The 16,736-nt window shown below is 36.5% G+C and overlaps 1 protein-coding gene and 1 non-coding gene across 2 annotated transcripts; both read right to left on the bottom strand.

The window, feature by feature from the left end:
- Positions 1–4,195: 4,195 nt before the first annotated feature.
- Positions 4,196–11,823, bottom strand: LOC111796230 (uncharacterized). Its single transcript, XM_023678990.2, has 2 exons — positions 11,377–11,823; positions 4,196–4,581 (listed from the first exon to the last, which is right to left on the bottom strand). The coding sequence occupies exons 1-2, from the start codon at positions 11,650–11,652 to the stop codon at positions 4,333–4,335; spliced, it is 525 nt and encodes a 174-aa protein (XP_023534758.2). The 5' UTR covers positions 11,653–11,823; the 3' UTR covers positions 4,196–4,332.
- A 2,396-nt stretch (positions 11,824–14,219) lies between these two features.
- On the bottom strand, positions 14,220–14,291 carry TRNAT-UGU (transfer RNA threonine (anticodon UGU)). Its single transcript has one exon. It is a non-coding gene; the product is annotated as a tRNA-Thr (tRNA).
- Between the last annotated feature and the right edge of the window lie 2,445 nt (positions 14,292–16,736).

The following is a 16,736-nucleotide window of genomic DNA, read 5'->3' as shown; positions in this document are numbered from 1 at the left end:
CCTCACTATCACTTATTTATAGGAAAAAAATTAGATTCGGATTCGAGACCGGTTTTTTTAATATATTTTATCTTCATTCACATGCTGAGCATAAACTCCGGTAGCTTAGCTTTGTTTTAAGCTTCTCAAAAGGCCTCAAATCAGAGAGTATTCTTTAATTATAAAATCATGATCATTTACTAAATTAGAGAACGTGGAACTTTCATCTAACAGATAATAACGTCAAATAGTTTTTGAAATGGTTTTTGAAATGATGAGTGATATTGCAGGGTGGAGTTTTTCTTCTTCTTAATAATTTCTTAAATAATTTATTATTTAATTAAAATATAAAATATGATTTTTTTTATTAAATATTATATTATAATTTTAAAATTAGGATTATTTAAAAAGGAAAAAGGTCAAAAAAAAAAAAATGTAGAAGATATATTTAATTCATAAAGAACAAATTTTGGGGCTTGATTGCTTCTTTAGGCTTTTTCTTTTGTTTTTTAAGATGATAAGAATAAAATAAAAATTGTTCCATATGGTTGACTTAACTTTCCGTTCAACGCGACATGTAAACGTGTGGTGTCTCTACAAAAACGGGGTTGACTCACAAATACTAACCCATCTCACTTAAATTTTTAAATAAACCTAATTTTCTTATTTTTTAAATTTAGTTAAATTGAAGCAATAATGTAACGACCCTAAATTTCTACGTACTCAAATTCGCACAATATCCCATGTTGGTTGGGAGGAGAACAAAACATCATTTATAAGAGTGTATAAACTTTTTCCCTAGCAGACTCGTTTTAAATTCTTGAGGGGAAACCAGACAAAAAAAAAAAAAAAAAAAAAAAGCTAAAAAAAGACAATATCTGCTAATGATGGATAAGATTAAATTTGTCCTAGATTGTATAATTAAGAAGAAAATTATGGATATCTTAGTAAGAAACGCTATCTCTATTGCTATAAGTTCGCACCGACTTAAGATTTAAAGATTAGTTGTATTGATGAACGAGTGTTTGACCCAAATTTTGGAACTCCAAAACAATATTTAAAGTATATGCAAGTGGTGTGCATGTGCTAAGAACACAAACACAAGGGATGCTTAAGTTTGTAAATCTAAAACTGAATACTTTTTTTATTGATGAATTAGTGTTTGACCCAATTTTTATTCCAGAAAACAATGAAATCCAGCCAACTTAATTTAATAAACCCAATTGTTTATGGATTATGAGCCTTTTTGTTATTGTGTGACTTTGAAATCAAGCACACAACTTTTGATTTTAAAACACATATAAATGTTGGAAGTGAAGACGTATTTAAGAAGTTGAACAATAAAGATAACCCACATGCCTGCATGTCTTTTGGTTATGGACACTTCAATATAGATCTGTGATCGAAATTTCAAGATCTCAATTTTATAAAATACGATATTTTGTTGATGTTTAGGAGTTATCTAATCTTAAGTTCAACCCATTTTGTATTAATTTAACACGACTATATGTAATTGTATCTTGTAAGGGTATATACAGTAAACTGAACTATATATATATATATATTCCTTAGTCTGTGCTTTGGATATATACTTTCGAAGTCATCAATATAAACCTCTCGTCAATATTTCTGCATGCATTTTATCTCTCATATTCTTTGTGTTCATCTAGATTGAGTGTGTGAATTGTTGTGTGGTCCTAACAATTATGACTTTTCAAACAAAATTGAATTAGAGGGTGAAAGGAGGTTAAGACTGGGTTACTGGTTAAAGGATATTGTCATTGATTATGCTGAAATCTTTTCTCCGGTTGTGAAATTAACTACTATACAAATTTTGTTGAGTATTGTTGCAATGGAGAATTTTCATCTTGGGCAAATGGAGGTAAAAATAACATTCTTATATGGAGATCTATATAAAGCAACGGGAAAGGTTTGCAGCTTTAGGCAAGTAACACATGGTGTGGAAGCACATTACGAGCTTGTATGAACTGAAACAATCATGAGAGAGTAGTACAAGAAGTCTGACTCATTTATTTGCAAGAGCGACTTTCAAATGAGTGAAAATGATCAGTGTTGTTACTTCAAAAGATACACGAATTGGCTTATTGTTTCTCCTTTCCTCAATTATCTCCCTTCAACGAACCATGGTAGAAGTTCACTTAGTGCAAAATGAAAACAGACAAACAAAAAAAAAAAAAAAATGTTAGATCTGATTAAAGAATATGGCTTTACGTAGATTTACCGGAGGATGTCGGAATAATTTGTCACAATGTTAGTGTAAACATAATTAAAAATTGGGTCATTGTCTACCTGTAAAGACTCGTAATCTACGACGTGAGTCGAGACATCCAAATTAAAGGCGAAAAAGAACAATCTCATGTTCCTTTCGTAAATATGAGGTAGGATGCTTACTTTACTAACAATCATATATCATCCCGCACATCTTTATACTATGGCTGAGGCCAACTGCTAGAAATTTTCTTAACTTCTAAAAGCTCTTAATGTTCAATATATCGTCGCGCGTGGGCCAATTATTTTCTCTTAGTGACCAGAGCTACTACGCTCTCTGAACAAATGCTAAGGATTTTGAAGTCCTGACTTAGTAGTTCATGTGTCTATGGATCGATCTAACTCAACTTTGCTAAATTGTCTTATCCATACTCTTAGGAATTGCAAGCAAATTCAAGGTTCAAGTTTTTTTTTTTTTTTTTTTCTTCTTTCAAGGTGACTTGTTTTCTTCCTTTAACTAGATCATGACTTGTATAATTACGGGAGTATGTTGGTCATTTACCACCCCAATTCTCGATTTAAATCTTCAAAATATTCCAATAGACTCGTAACTTTGTATAATTTCTTTGAACCATGACATAAGACTCCTCATGAAATTTCATGTCATTTAGAAGTCACCTTGGTCATAGGTTAGTGGTACATAATTATAGGGGCATTTTGGTCATTTTACCTTACCCTTGGTTTAGCCCCTTTATCGTAATCGAATGGTCACCAAATTTCATATATAACTTTATCATGTCTTTTGAGCCTTCTCAAAGTTTATAAGCAAAGAAATTCATGTATTTATTAAACCCATAGGAACTCATGTAAGTGATCACCTAAATGCTGGAGAGAAACTCCAAGCCAACACCTTCAATAAATGGGAGAAATAAACCTCCGAAGTAATTCGTGGTTACTCGAAAAGAACATCTAGAGAGACAAAGAGAAGGGCCAATCGAAACGTAGTGCACGACAGTTTCGAAGTGAAGAAAAAGTTTTGATTAAGCTGAAGTCAAATCAACTTCGATTTCAAAAACACAATAACCAATGATTGGTACAAAAATACTATAGACTAGTCGAAGTTATTCAGAAGGCCAAGAAGGCATCATATGGGATCCAATTTCTCCCATGGGTGTAGACTAGCCATGTTGTCTATGTGAGTAACTTGAAACGTTACTATCCCGATTATGAAGACACTAGGTGCAAGGAGGCAGCACGACCTCCTGCCACGAAGAAGAATTTTATAGTAAAGGAAGTAGAAGAAACTTTGACTGAAAGGACATGAAGAGTCGACAAATCAAGAAGTGAATTTCATTAGTTCCTTATAGATTTGAAAAAACTCCTCAATGCAATCAGTTGGAAGCACGTCAAGAGGCCTAAAGTTAGCCGCATCTTACATCACTAAGTTCTAAAGAGTGAGATAACGGAGACATCAGTTAATTGAGTGGGGGAGGATGTCACAGTTATGTTTGTCCAAGGTATGTTTCCTGTGGCCGCGTGCAGGATGTCTTGGTCATGCGCGTCTAGGGCATGTTGTCTATGGTCGCATACCCCTTCCAAACTCCTTTTTCTCGCTCTCATGTGTAGTTAGATCTTTACTGTTTTTTTTCATGTGAGTATAGGGGTTTATGATCATTCACCCAAATCATATTACACCCCTCATAGCTAAAATGCACCAAAAATGTACTATACGAGATAGTGATTAGTTATCAATTTTTTTTACCCAGATTATACGCTATAAAAATTATGTTAGTTACTTATTTCCTTTTACCTTATAACATTACTTTCTTTCAAATTGTTTTCAGCACATTTTCCTCGCTAACGTTTCATAAAACATTTTCTCTCAAATATGACTCGAGACTCAATCTTACATTAAAATTGTCCGCAATGTTTGATTTTCCCATGACTGATTTGTTCGCCAAGTTAGAATAAGGGTCGTACTACACCATTATGAATGCTATTTCAACCAATATTAGCAAAATTAGGCTACAAAAAACTACAAAACTACATTTGATTAATCTAAAACAGAAACGTGAAAACAAAAAATGGATATGAGTTCATTTGATAGGGAAAGGTACACATACATCAACTTCGTTTCGACTTTGTCGACTCCGATCTCTGTCTTTCCTCCAGGACTGAGTTCTCAGTTGAGGAGTCCAACCCCAGACACCTAAGGAAAGCTGATTTAGCAAGCCTGAAATAACTGCAAGGGTGAAGTTCTAACTTGGTTTCTTCACAGCCTTCCCCTCCTACTACACTGCCTTCTCCCGTTTGCGTGATTCTCCTACTCGTACTCGACACTATCTCCCCCCGCGTGCTTTGCGCGATATTGGCCTGCCATACTCGTGCATATTGTTTTGTTACAATTTCAGACATTATTATGAATGTACCAATTCAATGCACTCTAATACAGACAACATGCATGAACTCATTCCATCAAACTTAAGTGATATAGAATAGATGATATTATATCCTACAAACTTCAACTTCTTTCTTATCCGTCAGCCTAAGATATATATAAAACTTGTTTCGAGGGGAAGTAGGTGCATAATGTGAATCAATTTGACCAACTATTAACGGCAAAGAATATCCAACCGTGCACAAGCACAAAAATTTAATAAAAAGCAATACTCTGGTTCAAGGGATCCACTCATTTGGTGTTTGGTGTCACCCTGTAACCGTTGAGACGTTGGTAGAGCTGTGCGTGTATATATACATACAGTATATAATTTGAAGCTATATTAGTAGACTGAGCCATATATATATATATCCATTTTCTTTATTCTTTGTGTTCTTACTGCTGTCAATATCTGAAGTCATTAATATAAAGTCAATATTCCTCCTTGCATTCTCTTTTGTTCTTTGTGTTCATCTAAATCGAGTGTGTGTAGTGTTTTACGATCCTAAAAAATTATGGATCGATACTTATTTGGATTATCTGGATAGTAAATACTATTACATGTAGATGAGAAAACCAATTTTAGATACGAAAATTGACTTCATTGTCAATACACACACATATATAGTTCCCGATCAATCGATGAATAAAAGGAAAAACTTCTAACATTTACTTGACGTAAAACAAGGAATCTCACGAAAATAAAAGAAAGGGAAAACAGAAACATGATATGCAAATTACGAATTGGGGATAGGAATATATGAGGGGTTGATCCGTAAGGATTGGCACACTCGAGAAAGGGATGGGGGATGTAAACGAGGAGTGAGAGTCCTTGAGTTGGAGAAATCCATGGAGCATTTGGTTTAGAATGAAGCAAAGTTTGTGAGAAATTAAGGTTGAGTTATTAATTTCCATACCTATACCTTTAAGAAATAGTTAGTGATTTATTTAGAAGAATAGTTAGAGGTTTTAACTTGGAGAGAATGTTTAGGAAACTAGTTGTGTTTTCTCCCGTACAATCACTCATGAGATGTATGCTCTTTTAACAACAAAGAGAATTGAAAAGTAAGTGCTTAAGGTTTATTTGTTTCAAAAGATCTCTCCTCTCACGTGGTTCCTTTTGCTTCTTTTATTTGTTTCGACATATTTCGATTATGGGGCCATATCCAACATTTGGTACCAGAGCTAGGATGTCCAAACAAATGTCGTCAACATACAAAGTCATCGGAGGAGATGTGACAACGATAAGGAGTGAAAGGGAGGGGAGTATAACGCTCCAGTACCCGTTACTCATGAAGAGTAACTATGTAGCATGGTTGATAAAGATGCGTGTTAACTTACAGGTACAAGGAGTGTGAGATGTCGTCGAGCATGGTGACATTGAGGAGCGTAAAGACAGGATTACTCTTGCCGCCATCTACCAAGCAGTCCCAAAAGACGTCTTTCTCATGTTGGCAGAGAACGACTCGACAAAGGCAGCATGGGAGACGCTGTAAACAATGCATGTAGGTGTGGAACGTGTCAAGGAAGCAAAGGCACAGACCTTGAAGAGTCAATTCAAGGTTATCCGCATGAAGGACGGTGAGTCAATAGACGATACCGGTTCAAATCCTTATTGACAATAAGGATAATGTGTAGGAAATGCCATGAAGTTGACGACGATCGTCAGCAGCATCCGTTCATTAGGCGATGTGGTGGAGGAGATCTCCGTCGTCAAGAAGTTCCTTCGAGCAGTTCCCCCAAGATTCATGCAAATTGTTACCTCCATCGAGCAGTTCAGCGACCTCAAGAACATGTTGATTGAGGAAGTCGTTGGTCGTCTTAAGATCCATGAAGAAAGACTTCGCGGTTACGAAGACAAAGAGGAAGAGAAATACCTCTTACTCACACATGAAGAGTGGCTCACACGGACGAAAAAAAAAGATGCAGCTGACTCTTCTTTTTCAGGTACGAGGGGACGTGAGAGTCCTATCAAAGAAAACGGAGGTCGTGGATGTGGTCGTAGACATGGTGGTAGAGAAGGTTGTGACAATACCTCACAAATTCATGACAATGTCAACCCCTAGAAGAACAAGAGTATGATCAAGTGTTACTCTTGTGGAAAATACGGGCATTATGCGATAGAGTGCTGCAACAAGAAGGAGGCAAACCTCATGTTCACGGATGATGAAGAGCACACATTGATGTTGGCCGAGAAAATGCCCAACCTGTTGATGCTCAATGAAGAGAAGGTTATGGCAAACCCCTTCATAGATGGAGAAGACCAAGTAGAGACCAGTACGTGATACCTAGACAATGGAGCGAGCAACCACACGACCGGAGATCGAGCAAAGTTCAAGGAGCTTTATGAGAAGTTCACTGGAAACGTGAAGCTTTGCACAAGGCAAAGGATCTATCTTGTTCTAGTGTAAGAACGGCGATAACGTCTATTGGCCAAGGTGTATTACATCTCGAGTTTGAAGAGCAATATTATTAGCCTTGGTCAAATGACAGAAGAAGGCAGCAGAGTGGAGATAGTCGGCTCGTTCCTCAAGATATAGGACAAAAACGAAGCTCTGTTGATGAAGGTAAAACAATCGCAAAACTGCATGTATAAGATACTATTGAAAGACCATTAACATATTCCAAAAGTATCCATTGGCGTTGACAGCAAGAAAGTGAAAAAAAACCAGAGGCTACTACAATCAGTAAAGAGCAACCTATAAGATGGCGTGTTTCATCGACTTATCATCTCAACCACGTAGGCCTAGAGGAAGGGCGTTGACAGCAAGAAAGTGAAAAGAAACCAGAGGCTACTACAATCAGTGAAGAGCAAGCTATAAGATGGCGTGTTTCATCGACTTATCATCTCAACCACGTAGGCCTAGAGGAAGGCCGCCAGAGCGTAAGAAAAATGGGTCATCAAACTTGTCCTCTTAACCAAAGAAGGCTAGAGGCAGGTATAAAAAAGAAGGTTGAAAGACAAAGAAGTACCCTACAAGATGAAGAAGTCCTTGCACAGAAAAGAGAAGCGAAAGAAATTGCATGTTGTGGAGTTAAAATTTCTTATGAAAAATACGGAATTGATAAGGGACCAAGCAACTTTGACACTACAAAGCAACATACAAATATTCTCACCAAGTCCCTAGCCAGGGTTAAGCTTTACAAACATGTTGGAATTGTTTAAAGTCAAGAATCTCAAGCAAAGTCAAATTTACTAGAGAGAATTTGAGTCATTAAGTTTGACTGGACAAAAATAGTTATTAACTTGAATAAGTTTAGGAAATAATCACTGATTTATTCAGGAGATTGTTAGAGGTTTTAACTTGGAGAGAGAGTTTAGAAAACTAGTTGTGATTTCTCCTCCATAAATACTCATGAGATGCATGCTCTTTTCACAACAACCAATAGAATTGAAAAGCGAGGTGCTTAAAGTTTCTTTGTTTCAAAAGATTTCTCCTCTTACGTGGTTTCTTTTGCTTATTTTATTTGTTTCAACATATTTCGATTGTAGGCCATCCAACAAGGTTAACTGCCCTTGGTTAAGACACATAAGATAGCACAAGCAATAGTTCCCGAAACTTTTAGTCTTCTAATGAGAGTTTTGCAATTTTAAGTTTGACTATGACAATTCGTGTGGGAAGGAGTTAATGAAGACACCGGAGGCACCTTGTGAGATGATCAAAGGCAACAGCCCAAGAATCTTTGCCAGACCTAGGAGTGGATGACTTCTCGGAAGGAGAAAAAAAAGGCTTTTCTAACCATATGGCTCTGGAGACACACTGGTGGACGACTGTTCTTAATGGAAACACATCTTCAGAAGCAAATATGGTAAATCTCAAAGCATGTGGATCCCCAACTGACATAAAAGGAAAGGCCTAAGAGGTCCTTGGAAGGATATCATTAACACAAGGCCGTTTTTAGAAGGGAAAAAAAAAAAACTAGGATATATGCACACTTTGTTTCCACTGAGAACAGTCAAATTGTCCATATCTCCATCCATCAAATTGGTCCTCGGGTTGGAGAGGGTAGTTGAATCAGTTACACCTTTTGACAGTAAATCTTGGATATAACTCACAATCGAAATATACCGAAACAAATAAATGAAAAAAAGAAAACAACTTGAGGGGAGAGTTTCTTGGAACAAAGAACCTTAAGCACTATACTTTTCGATTCTCTTTGTTGTTGTCAAAAGAACATACATTTGATGAGTATTTATAGGGGAGAAAACACTAAAATTTTCTAATCATTCTCCTCAAGTTAAAACCAATAACAATTCTCCTAAATAAATCACTAACCATTTTCTTAAACTTACTCAAATTAATAACTATTGTTGTTAAGTCAAACTTATTGACTCACATTCTCCCTGTAAGCTTGACTTTTGCTTGAAATTTTTCACTTCGAGCAACTTCTACATCTCTGCAAACTTAACCCTTGCAAGGATCTTAGTGAGAATGTCTGCACGTTGCTTTCTAGTGTCAATGTTGTTTGGTTCCTGGTCAACTCTATCTTCTTCAGAAGAAATTTTAATTCTGCAACATGTCATTTCTTCCGCTCCTCTCTTTTGTGCAGAAAATTCATCATCAAGCTTACCGTAGAAACTTCTTGTAACATACTCCTTTTAGGCATGCATTTTGGCTTCTTGGTTGAGATGACAAGTTGATGTCCCATATTTGTCATGCCCTGGTGGCCTTCCTCTATGCTTCCGTGGTTGAGATGACAAATTTGATAAAACACACCCGTCTTGTACGTTGCTCTTTGCTGATTGTAGTAGCCTCTAGTTTCTTCTTGGCCATGTTTTTCGGTTCCTTTTTTCTCTTGACCCACTGGTTTCTTATTCACTTTCTTGTTGTCACGTCAATGGATACTTTTGGAAGATGTTGATGGTATTTCAATAGTATCTTACCTAGGCAGTTCTACAATCATTTTACCTTCATGAATAGGGCTCCATTTCTGTCAAATATCTTGAGGAACGAGCCAACTAACTCCACTCTGCTACCTTCTTCCGTCATTTGACCAAAACTAATAATATTGCTTTTCAAACTCGAGATGTAATATACCTTGGTCAATAGATGTTGATCGTCGTTCTTACACTTGAACAAGATGGATCTTTTGCCTTGGATTGGTACAATTGATCCATCGCAAAGCTTTACGTTTTCACTGAATTTCTCATCAAGCTCTTTGAACTTTGCTCGACCTTCGGTTATGTAGTTGCTCGATCCGTTTTCTAGATACTACATGTTATTCTTCATTTGGTCTTCTCCATTTGCAATGAGGCTTGTCATAACCTTCTCTTCATTGAGCATCAACAGGTTGGGCATTTTCTCGGCCAACATCAACGCGGGCTCTTCATCATTCGTGAATGTGAGGTTTACCTCCTCATCGCGCTCCTTATTGCGGCACTTGTCGCATAATGCCGTATTTTCCACAAGAGTAACACTTAATCATACTATTGTCCTTCTAGGGGTTGACATTGTTATGGATTTGTGAGGTATTGCCACGACCTCCTCTGAAACCACGTCGGCGGCCATGTTCGTGACCACGTCCACGACCTCTGTTTTCCATGTTATGGCTGTCAAGTCCCCTCATACCTGAAAAGGAAGAGTTAGCTGCATCTTTCTTTTTCGTCTATGCGAGTCACTCCTCAAGTGTGAGTAAGAGGTGTTTCTCATTTTTCTTTGTCTTCATAGCCACAAAATCTCTCCTCATGGACCTTAAGACGACCAACAACCTCCTCAACCGACATGTTCTTGAGATCGCCGAACTACTCGATGGAGGTAACGATCTGCATGAATCGCGAGGGAATAGCTCGAAGAAACTTCTTGATGACGTAGATCTCCTCTACTTTGCCGTTGACGATCATCATCAACTTCATGGAAAAATTGTCTATTGATTCACTGTACTTCATACGGATAGCCTTGAACTCACTCTTCAAGGTCTGCACCTTTGTTTCATTTACACGTTCCACACCCACATGCATTGTTTGCAGTGTCTCCCACGTTATCTTTGTCGAGTACTTTTCTGCCCACATGAGAAGGACATCTTCTGAGACTGCTTGGTAGATGGCAGCAAGAGTCATCCTATCCATACGCTCTTCAATGTTGTCACAATGCTCGATGGCGTCCCACACGCCTTGTGTCTGTAAGTTAACACACATCTTTATCGACCATGCTGCGTAGTTTCTCTTCATGAGTAACAGGTACTAGAGCGTTACACTCCCCTCCCTTCCTCCCCTAATTGTTGACATATTTCCTCCGACGGCTTTGTTTGGTGAAGACATTTGTTTCGACATCCTAGGTCTGATACCAAATGTTGGATATGGCCAACGATCGAAATATACCCAAACAAATAAATGAAGCAGAAATAACCAGAGTTTCTTGAAACAAAGAACCCTATGTATTATGCTTTTTCAATTGTCTTTGTTGTCGTGAATAGAGATCATCTGAGGAGTATTTTCCTCAAGGAGAAACCCTCCTGATTTTGAAGTATCACAGGAATCCCCTTGACTTGATACTATCAAGGCCAATTTTCCTGTGTAGTCTAAACGAGATATTGAATTCATACAGACTATAGAGACCCACACAATTCTGTAAACCCTATATTCACACTCATTTGTCCGCAAAAATCATCAATAAGCATAGAAATCAAGCCAAGAATTGCTGTAAAACATGTTAATGTTCACAGAATAACCAGGAACACAAACAAACATTCGTACACAAGTCGTTTAAAAATGAAGCCGAGAGACGCCATACCTGCGCATTCCGCGATGGATCAGAATCAATCCAGATATTGTGCATAGAAACATTCTTGTGGTTGTGAGCAATTTCAGAAACGAAGCGACTAGTAGAAGTAGAAGAAGAAGAAGCAATGGCGGCAGTGGAGTTGCCGACGGTATTGATTTTGGAGAAATCAATGGCGAAGATGGTGAGACAATAAAGCGCGAAGACGAGGATAAGAAGAAGAAGCTGAATCCAGATTAACCACGAAACTCGGGGTTGAATTATGAGCTCATCTTCAAAATTGAACATATTAGGGCAAACGAGAATTTCATAGAGAGAATGATTTGGATTCAGCTTCTGATTAGGTTTCTTCAGATTTCAATACCTAAACAGGGGAAGGTCTAAGAAAAGTTCGCAAAAATTACCTTTCCTTTCAATGCTTCCTTATCCTCTTCACTCTTGCTGCCCCCGCTTTCTCTAATGCTTTGCTGAATAAAAATAAAAAAAGTATATATAGTTTAGATTTTTCATAATAAATACATTTTCTATTTTCAAAATAAAAAATTATAAGTTACATTTAGATAGCAGTCGTTATGGTATGATGAGGTCACTTTCGATCTTCTACTAGGTTTGTCAAAGGTTTTTGTCTTTCCTTAATGGAGTCAAAGCTTTCGTGAAGATCCTTATTGCCTATGACCAGGGACAGAAAGATAGACAACCTCAATTTGATAAGTAACATATGGATGAGTTCAAGCCGGTAAAATAGTTGTGTCTGTAAGTCTTTAGATGTGTTGTTGATTGTACTAGATATGAGTGACATCATCGTGATTTTTGGCATAGACTCGTTGTTTGAGAATTATGCCCAGAAAGTGATATTAAGGGGGAAAGAACTTTGAGACGCACCCACGGTGATCTCCAACTTGAAGACAAGAAAGCTGGCTAGTCATAGGGCCTGAGCCTTGTTGGCTAGTGTGTCCAACGTATGAGATCTTAGAGGCAGTGTAGCTTCAATACAGATAATGCAAGAATTTAAAGATGTGTTTTGTGATGAGTTATCTGTGGCTAGTTAGAGATATCAATTTTAAAATTTATCACGATCCGGAGACTTTCCCAATTTCAAAAGCACCTTACGGGATGAATCCTACCAAAATAAAAGAGCTCAAGGCATAGTTACAAGAGTTGCTGGGTAGTAGTTTGATAAGACTAAATGCTTGCATTGACAACTTATTTGACCAGTTGAAAGGAGTCTGAGTGTTCTAAGATAGACTTGAGATATGGTTACTACTAATGGGGGATCAAAGAAGAAGATACTCTCAAGATGACATGCATGAGCATATATAGCCACTGAATTTAGTGCGATGTCTTTTGGATTGATTAGGAATTGATGAACAAAGTATTCAAAGATTTCCTTGATACATTCATGATAGTCTTCATCGATGACATTCTTGTGTACTCTAAGATCAATGAAGAGTACAAGTTTCACCAAAGCGGGTCGAAAGAATTGACTTTCTTAGGCCACAAGTTGTTGGGGTAAGGGATCTCTATGGATCTAGTTAAATCTTGAAGAAAGGTTTAAGGGCACATAATTATATTACCTAAAATACTTTTGAGCACTCCCCTATTTTGACCGACAACCAGCAAACACTTGAAAAAGAAATGTAGACTGTAATGAGTTAGAAGTGCATGCCTCATACAAGATTGAACTACAGACCTTCTGATGTTCTACCACTGAGCTATAAGGGCTATCGTGATTAAACCTGACTCTCAACCTAAAATACATAGATGGATGATGTCCAAGAATATGTGCGTGTACAACTTTTAAGCATTCCCCCATCTCCACCGACAATCAACAAATACATGAAAAAGAAAGGTAGAAGTATAAAAATAATAAGTAACCATAGTCCTAAAAAAAAATTTCACATTAAAAAAAAAAAAAAAAAAAAAAAAATTAGATTATAACTATAAAGATTATCATTGTTAAAACTCGACTTACAACCTAAACAATTTACAGGACCTAAAATATACAACTTTTCGAGCACTCTCCCATCTCGACTGAAATAAAATAATGTAGGAATTAAAAATATGTAATGCTCTCATGCAGGATTGAACTACAGACCTTTAGTTTACAAAACTAACGCTCTACCATTAAAATTTGACTCTCGACCTAAACAATTCTACCAGACCTAAAACCTGACTACCAATTTGTTGTTGGACACAACTGTTTGTAAGAAACATTCACACTCTTTATTAAGACCAATCGAAAAGAGATTAAAAGACATTCGGTAAAAACTACTATACTTTACTCTGCTTGGGATTACTTTGGATTTCATTAATTAAAGGCCTCTTAGGCCAATAAGTCCACGAGGATACCCAATTGAAGAAAATTATTTTCGAATAGATTTGTGGTAATATTTGAGGTAAATTCCACTCCTTAATGATATTTTACTTTAAAAAAATAAAAGGATTGAGCAGAGTGACGAATCTAAGTAGCGGAAGTAAGTATAAGTGAACTACTACTCATCGATGCTTATTTGTGCAACTAAATAAATTGTAAATGTCGTGGGTATGTGAGGTGATCTTCAATCTTTTATTGGGTTTGTCAAAGGTTTTTGTTTTTCCTCGGGTAAAAAAAATATGGCAACAAGCATTCGTGACATAATCTGAAACTCAACTGCTTTTGTTACAACCTGAGGTTTCAAAATGAGTTCAGGCTAGATATAAATTACACGTGAAAATAAAATGATTTGTCAAAGGTTTTTGTTTTTACTCGGGTAAAAAAAATATGGTAACAAGCATTCGTGACATAATCTGAAATTCAACTGCTTTTGTTACAACCTAATAAAATGTAGAATGTAGTATATTCTTAAAATTTGCAATGCCCTCATGCAGGATTGAACTACAGACCTTCAGTTTACAAGACTGACGCTCTACCACTGAGCTATAAGGGCTAATGTTATTAAAATCAAACTTTCGATCTAAGCAATTCTACAAGACCTAAAACCCGACTACTCTGATACCAATTTATTGTTGAACACAACGATTTGTGGGAAACACTCGAACTCTTTATAAAAACCAATCGAGAAGAGATTACAAAACTCTACTTTGCTTGGAGTTACTCTGGATTTCTTTGATTTATTGTGATGAAGACTAGAAAATTTATTCCTAAAATATACTATCATTTATTTCTAATAATAAATAAATCATTTTTTTAAAATATATAAATAATGGGTTCAAATAATTATTGGGTTAGTGAGGATATTGTAACAATGTTATGACCTAATTTTTTAGGCTACGAGCCTTAGACTCGGATGAAAAAGACAAGCAAATAAAATAAGTTTTAAAAATTTTAGATTTTCTAAAAAAAATAATATTAAGATAATTAAATACGCTGTCGTGGCCACTTGTACAAAATTAATGAGATCTTTCCATTCAACCATTGGATCTTCACCATGTTTTGATATGTTTTGGAGGATGCAGAGCTCATCAAATTTAACGGTTGAAATTTAAAATGAAGGTCGGCGAACCTTTGACCCAATAAGATATTTTTAATAGAAAAATTAAAAAATTCAACCTCAAATTCATAAAGATGTAGAAGGTTCAGTGTCGAGCTTCCTCTATAAAATATGAAGTAGGAGCTTTATTTGGAACTCAACCAAGCAACGATGATATGAATCCAACAACTGATCACGTGCATGTACCCGAAGGACCGATTACAAGAAGCAAGGTTAAGAAGATTCAAGAGGCCTATACATTGCATCTTCAAAAGCTAGCTAGTGTACCGGTTGAAACAAAGACTTTTGAGCCCAAAAATCTTTATAGCATTAGCATATCAAATCAAGAAGATTGGCTGATATTGGAAAGTAATTAGAAGACTTGCCTTTAGTAGTTGAATTACCAATTAAGGAAATTATTATTGCCTTATTTGCTTTATTTTATATTTAATAGCATTTATTAATAGTTTGTATGAATTGTCTTATATTCTTCAATTTGTATTTAATAGCATTTATTAACATTGGTTGGTGGCTGAACTTTATTTTGTTAGGGTCTTCTGGGCCTATTTAAAGGCATGTAATATTCATGTTTGGGGGATTTTGTTGAATAAGAAAAAGTATTTGTGTTTTCTTGATACCCTTTCGGTGTTATTCTTTTTCAAACCTTGCTTTAGGTTTGATGTTTAAACCAATTCATTGAAATAGTTTTGATCAAGCTAATTTTGGAGTGAATTGTCTTGGTATCTAAGAGTGACCATCATAGATTCCAAGTTCGATCTAAGAGTCATTCATCTTCTAACAAGCTCTTGGTTGGAATCAATCCGTTAAGTTAGCTTTCTTTGTGAGCGTTTTGCAAGGATTCTAGAAGGACCTCTAGCTTTGCAAAAACCAGCATTGTAGGTGCTTATCATTAGCAACGACCTCTCTTAAATTCAAGTTATAGGCTTTTAGTTTTTGGGTTTGCTATAGTCTACCATTTTCTTTCAAACGTATTTCTACACCTTTTAAATAAGATTACCCACAAGTTTAGTGAATGAATCGAATGCTGAAAAACGCCCCTAACCTATTCACTGAATTTGATCCACATGTGGGCCAATATAAAAGAGTGTCATGATGCATCGTCCTCCTCGATCGCATCATGACACTCTTCTATATTGGCCCGCATGTGGCGGATGAGCGTCTCTTGAGGGACGCCTCTTTGTTTGTCATGGCGTGAGGGTCACAACCTACCCTCTTCATAGTATGGTTGTGACATTCTCTCCCACTTAACTTAGTCATCGTCCTCAATGACTTACTCGAGGCACAATCATATTGCAGATTGTGACATTCTCCCCCACTTAATTTAGTCATCGTCCTCGATGACTTTCTTGGGGCGCATTCGCCACACTCATTGTGAAACTAAGTCTACTGGAAATATACCGACCTAGGTCAATGTGTAAAGCACTCTAACTCCATAACCTTAATCTTAACTTAGTTCATTCATGCATGTTTTGTTAGAGAGACATTCCTATCAATCACCTCAAGCATCGAAAACATAATCTAAACATTTATGCATACTCAACGGGGAGATAATATTCATCAATCACCTAAAGAATAGATCACAACATCTCATCCACCTTTCAAATACAACAGAAAACATTAAAATATGCATGAAACTTCAATTCAAATCCTAGGTGTATTTTCATAATTTTCCGTAACATACATAACATTCTCATCCAAATTGCACTTCTAGAGTCCTAATCATGCATAATCTAACCACCTAACGTAAGAAATGTTCGCATGCTAGTTCACCCCAAAGATTGAACTTGTCACTCAATAGATTCGCAACGCCCAAACACAGGGTGGGTCCGTGAGTAGTTAAAGTATCATAGAGACCTCTAAGTCCTTCCCAGATGCTCAGAT

This window comes from Cucurbita pepo, chromosome 5 (assembly GCF_057944985.1).
Source record: "Cucurbita pepo subsp. pepo isolate OVF chromosome 5, ASM5794498v1, whole genome shotgun sequence".
Lineage (NCBI taxonomy): Eukaryota > Viridiplantae > Streptophyta > Magnoliopsida > Cucurbitales > Cucurbitaceae > Cucurbita > Cucurbita pepo.
The sequence above is the reverse complement of the archived record's forward strand: the minus strand, read 5'-3'. Positions and strand labels throughout refer to the sequence as shown.

Coding starts and splice junctions, on each gene's coding strand:
- LOC111796230 (XM_023678990.2), bottom strand. CDS start 11,652: ATGTTCAATTTTGAAGATGAGCTCATAATTCAACCCCGAGTTTCGTGG. Junction 4,582..11,376: donor ATCCATCGCGGAATGCGCAG/GTATGGCGTCTC, acceptor CGAGTATGGCAG/GCCAATATCGCGCAAAGCAC.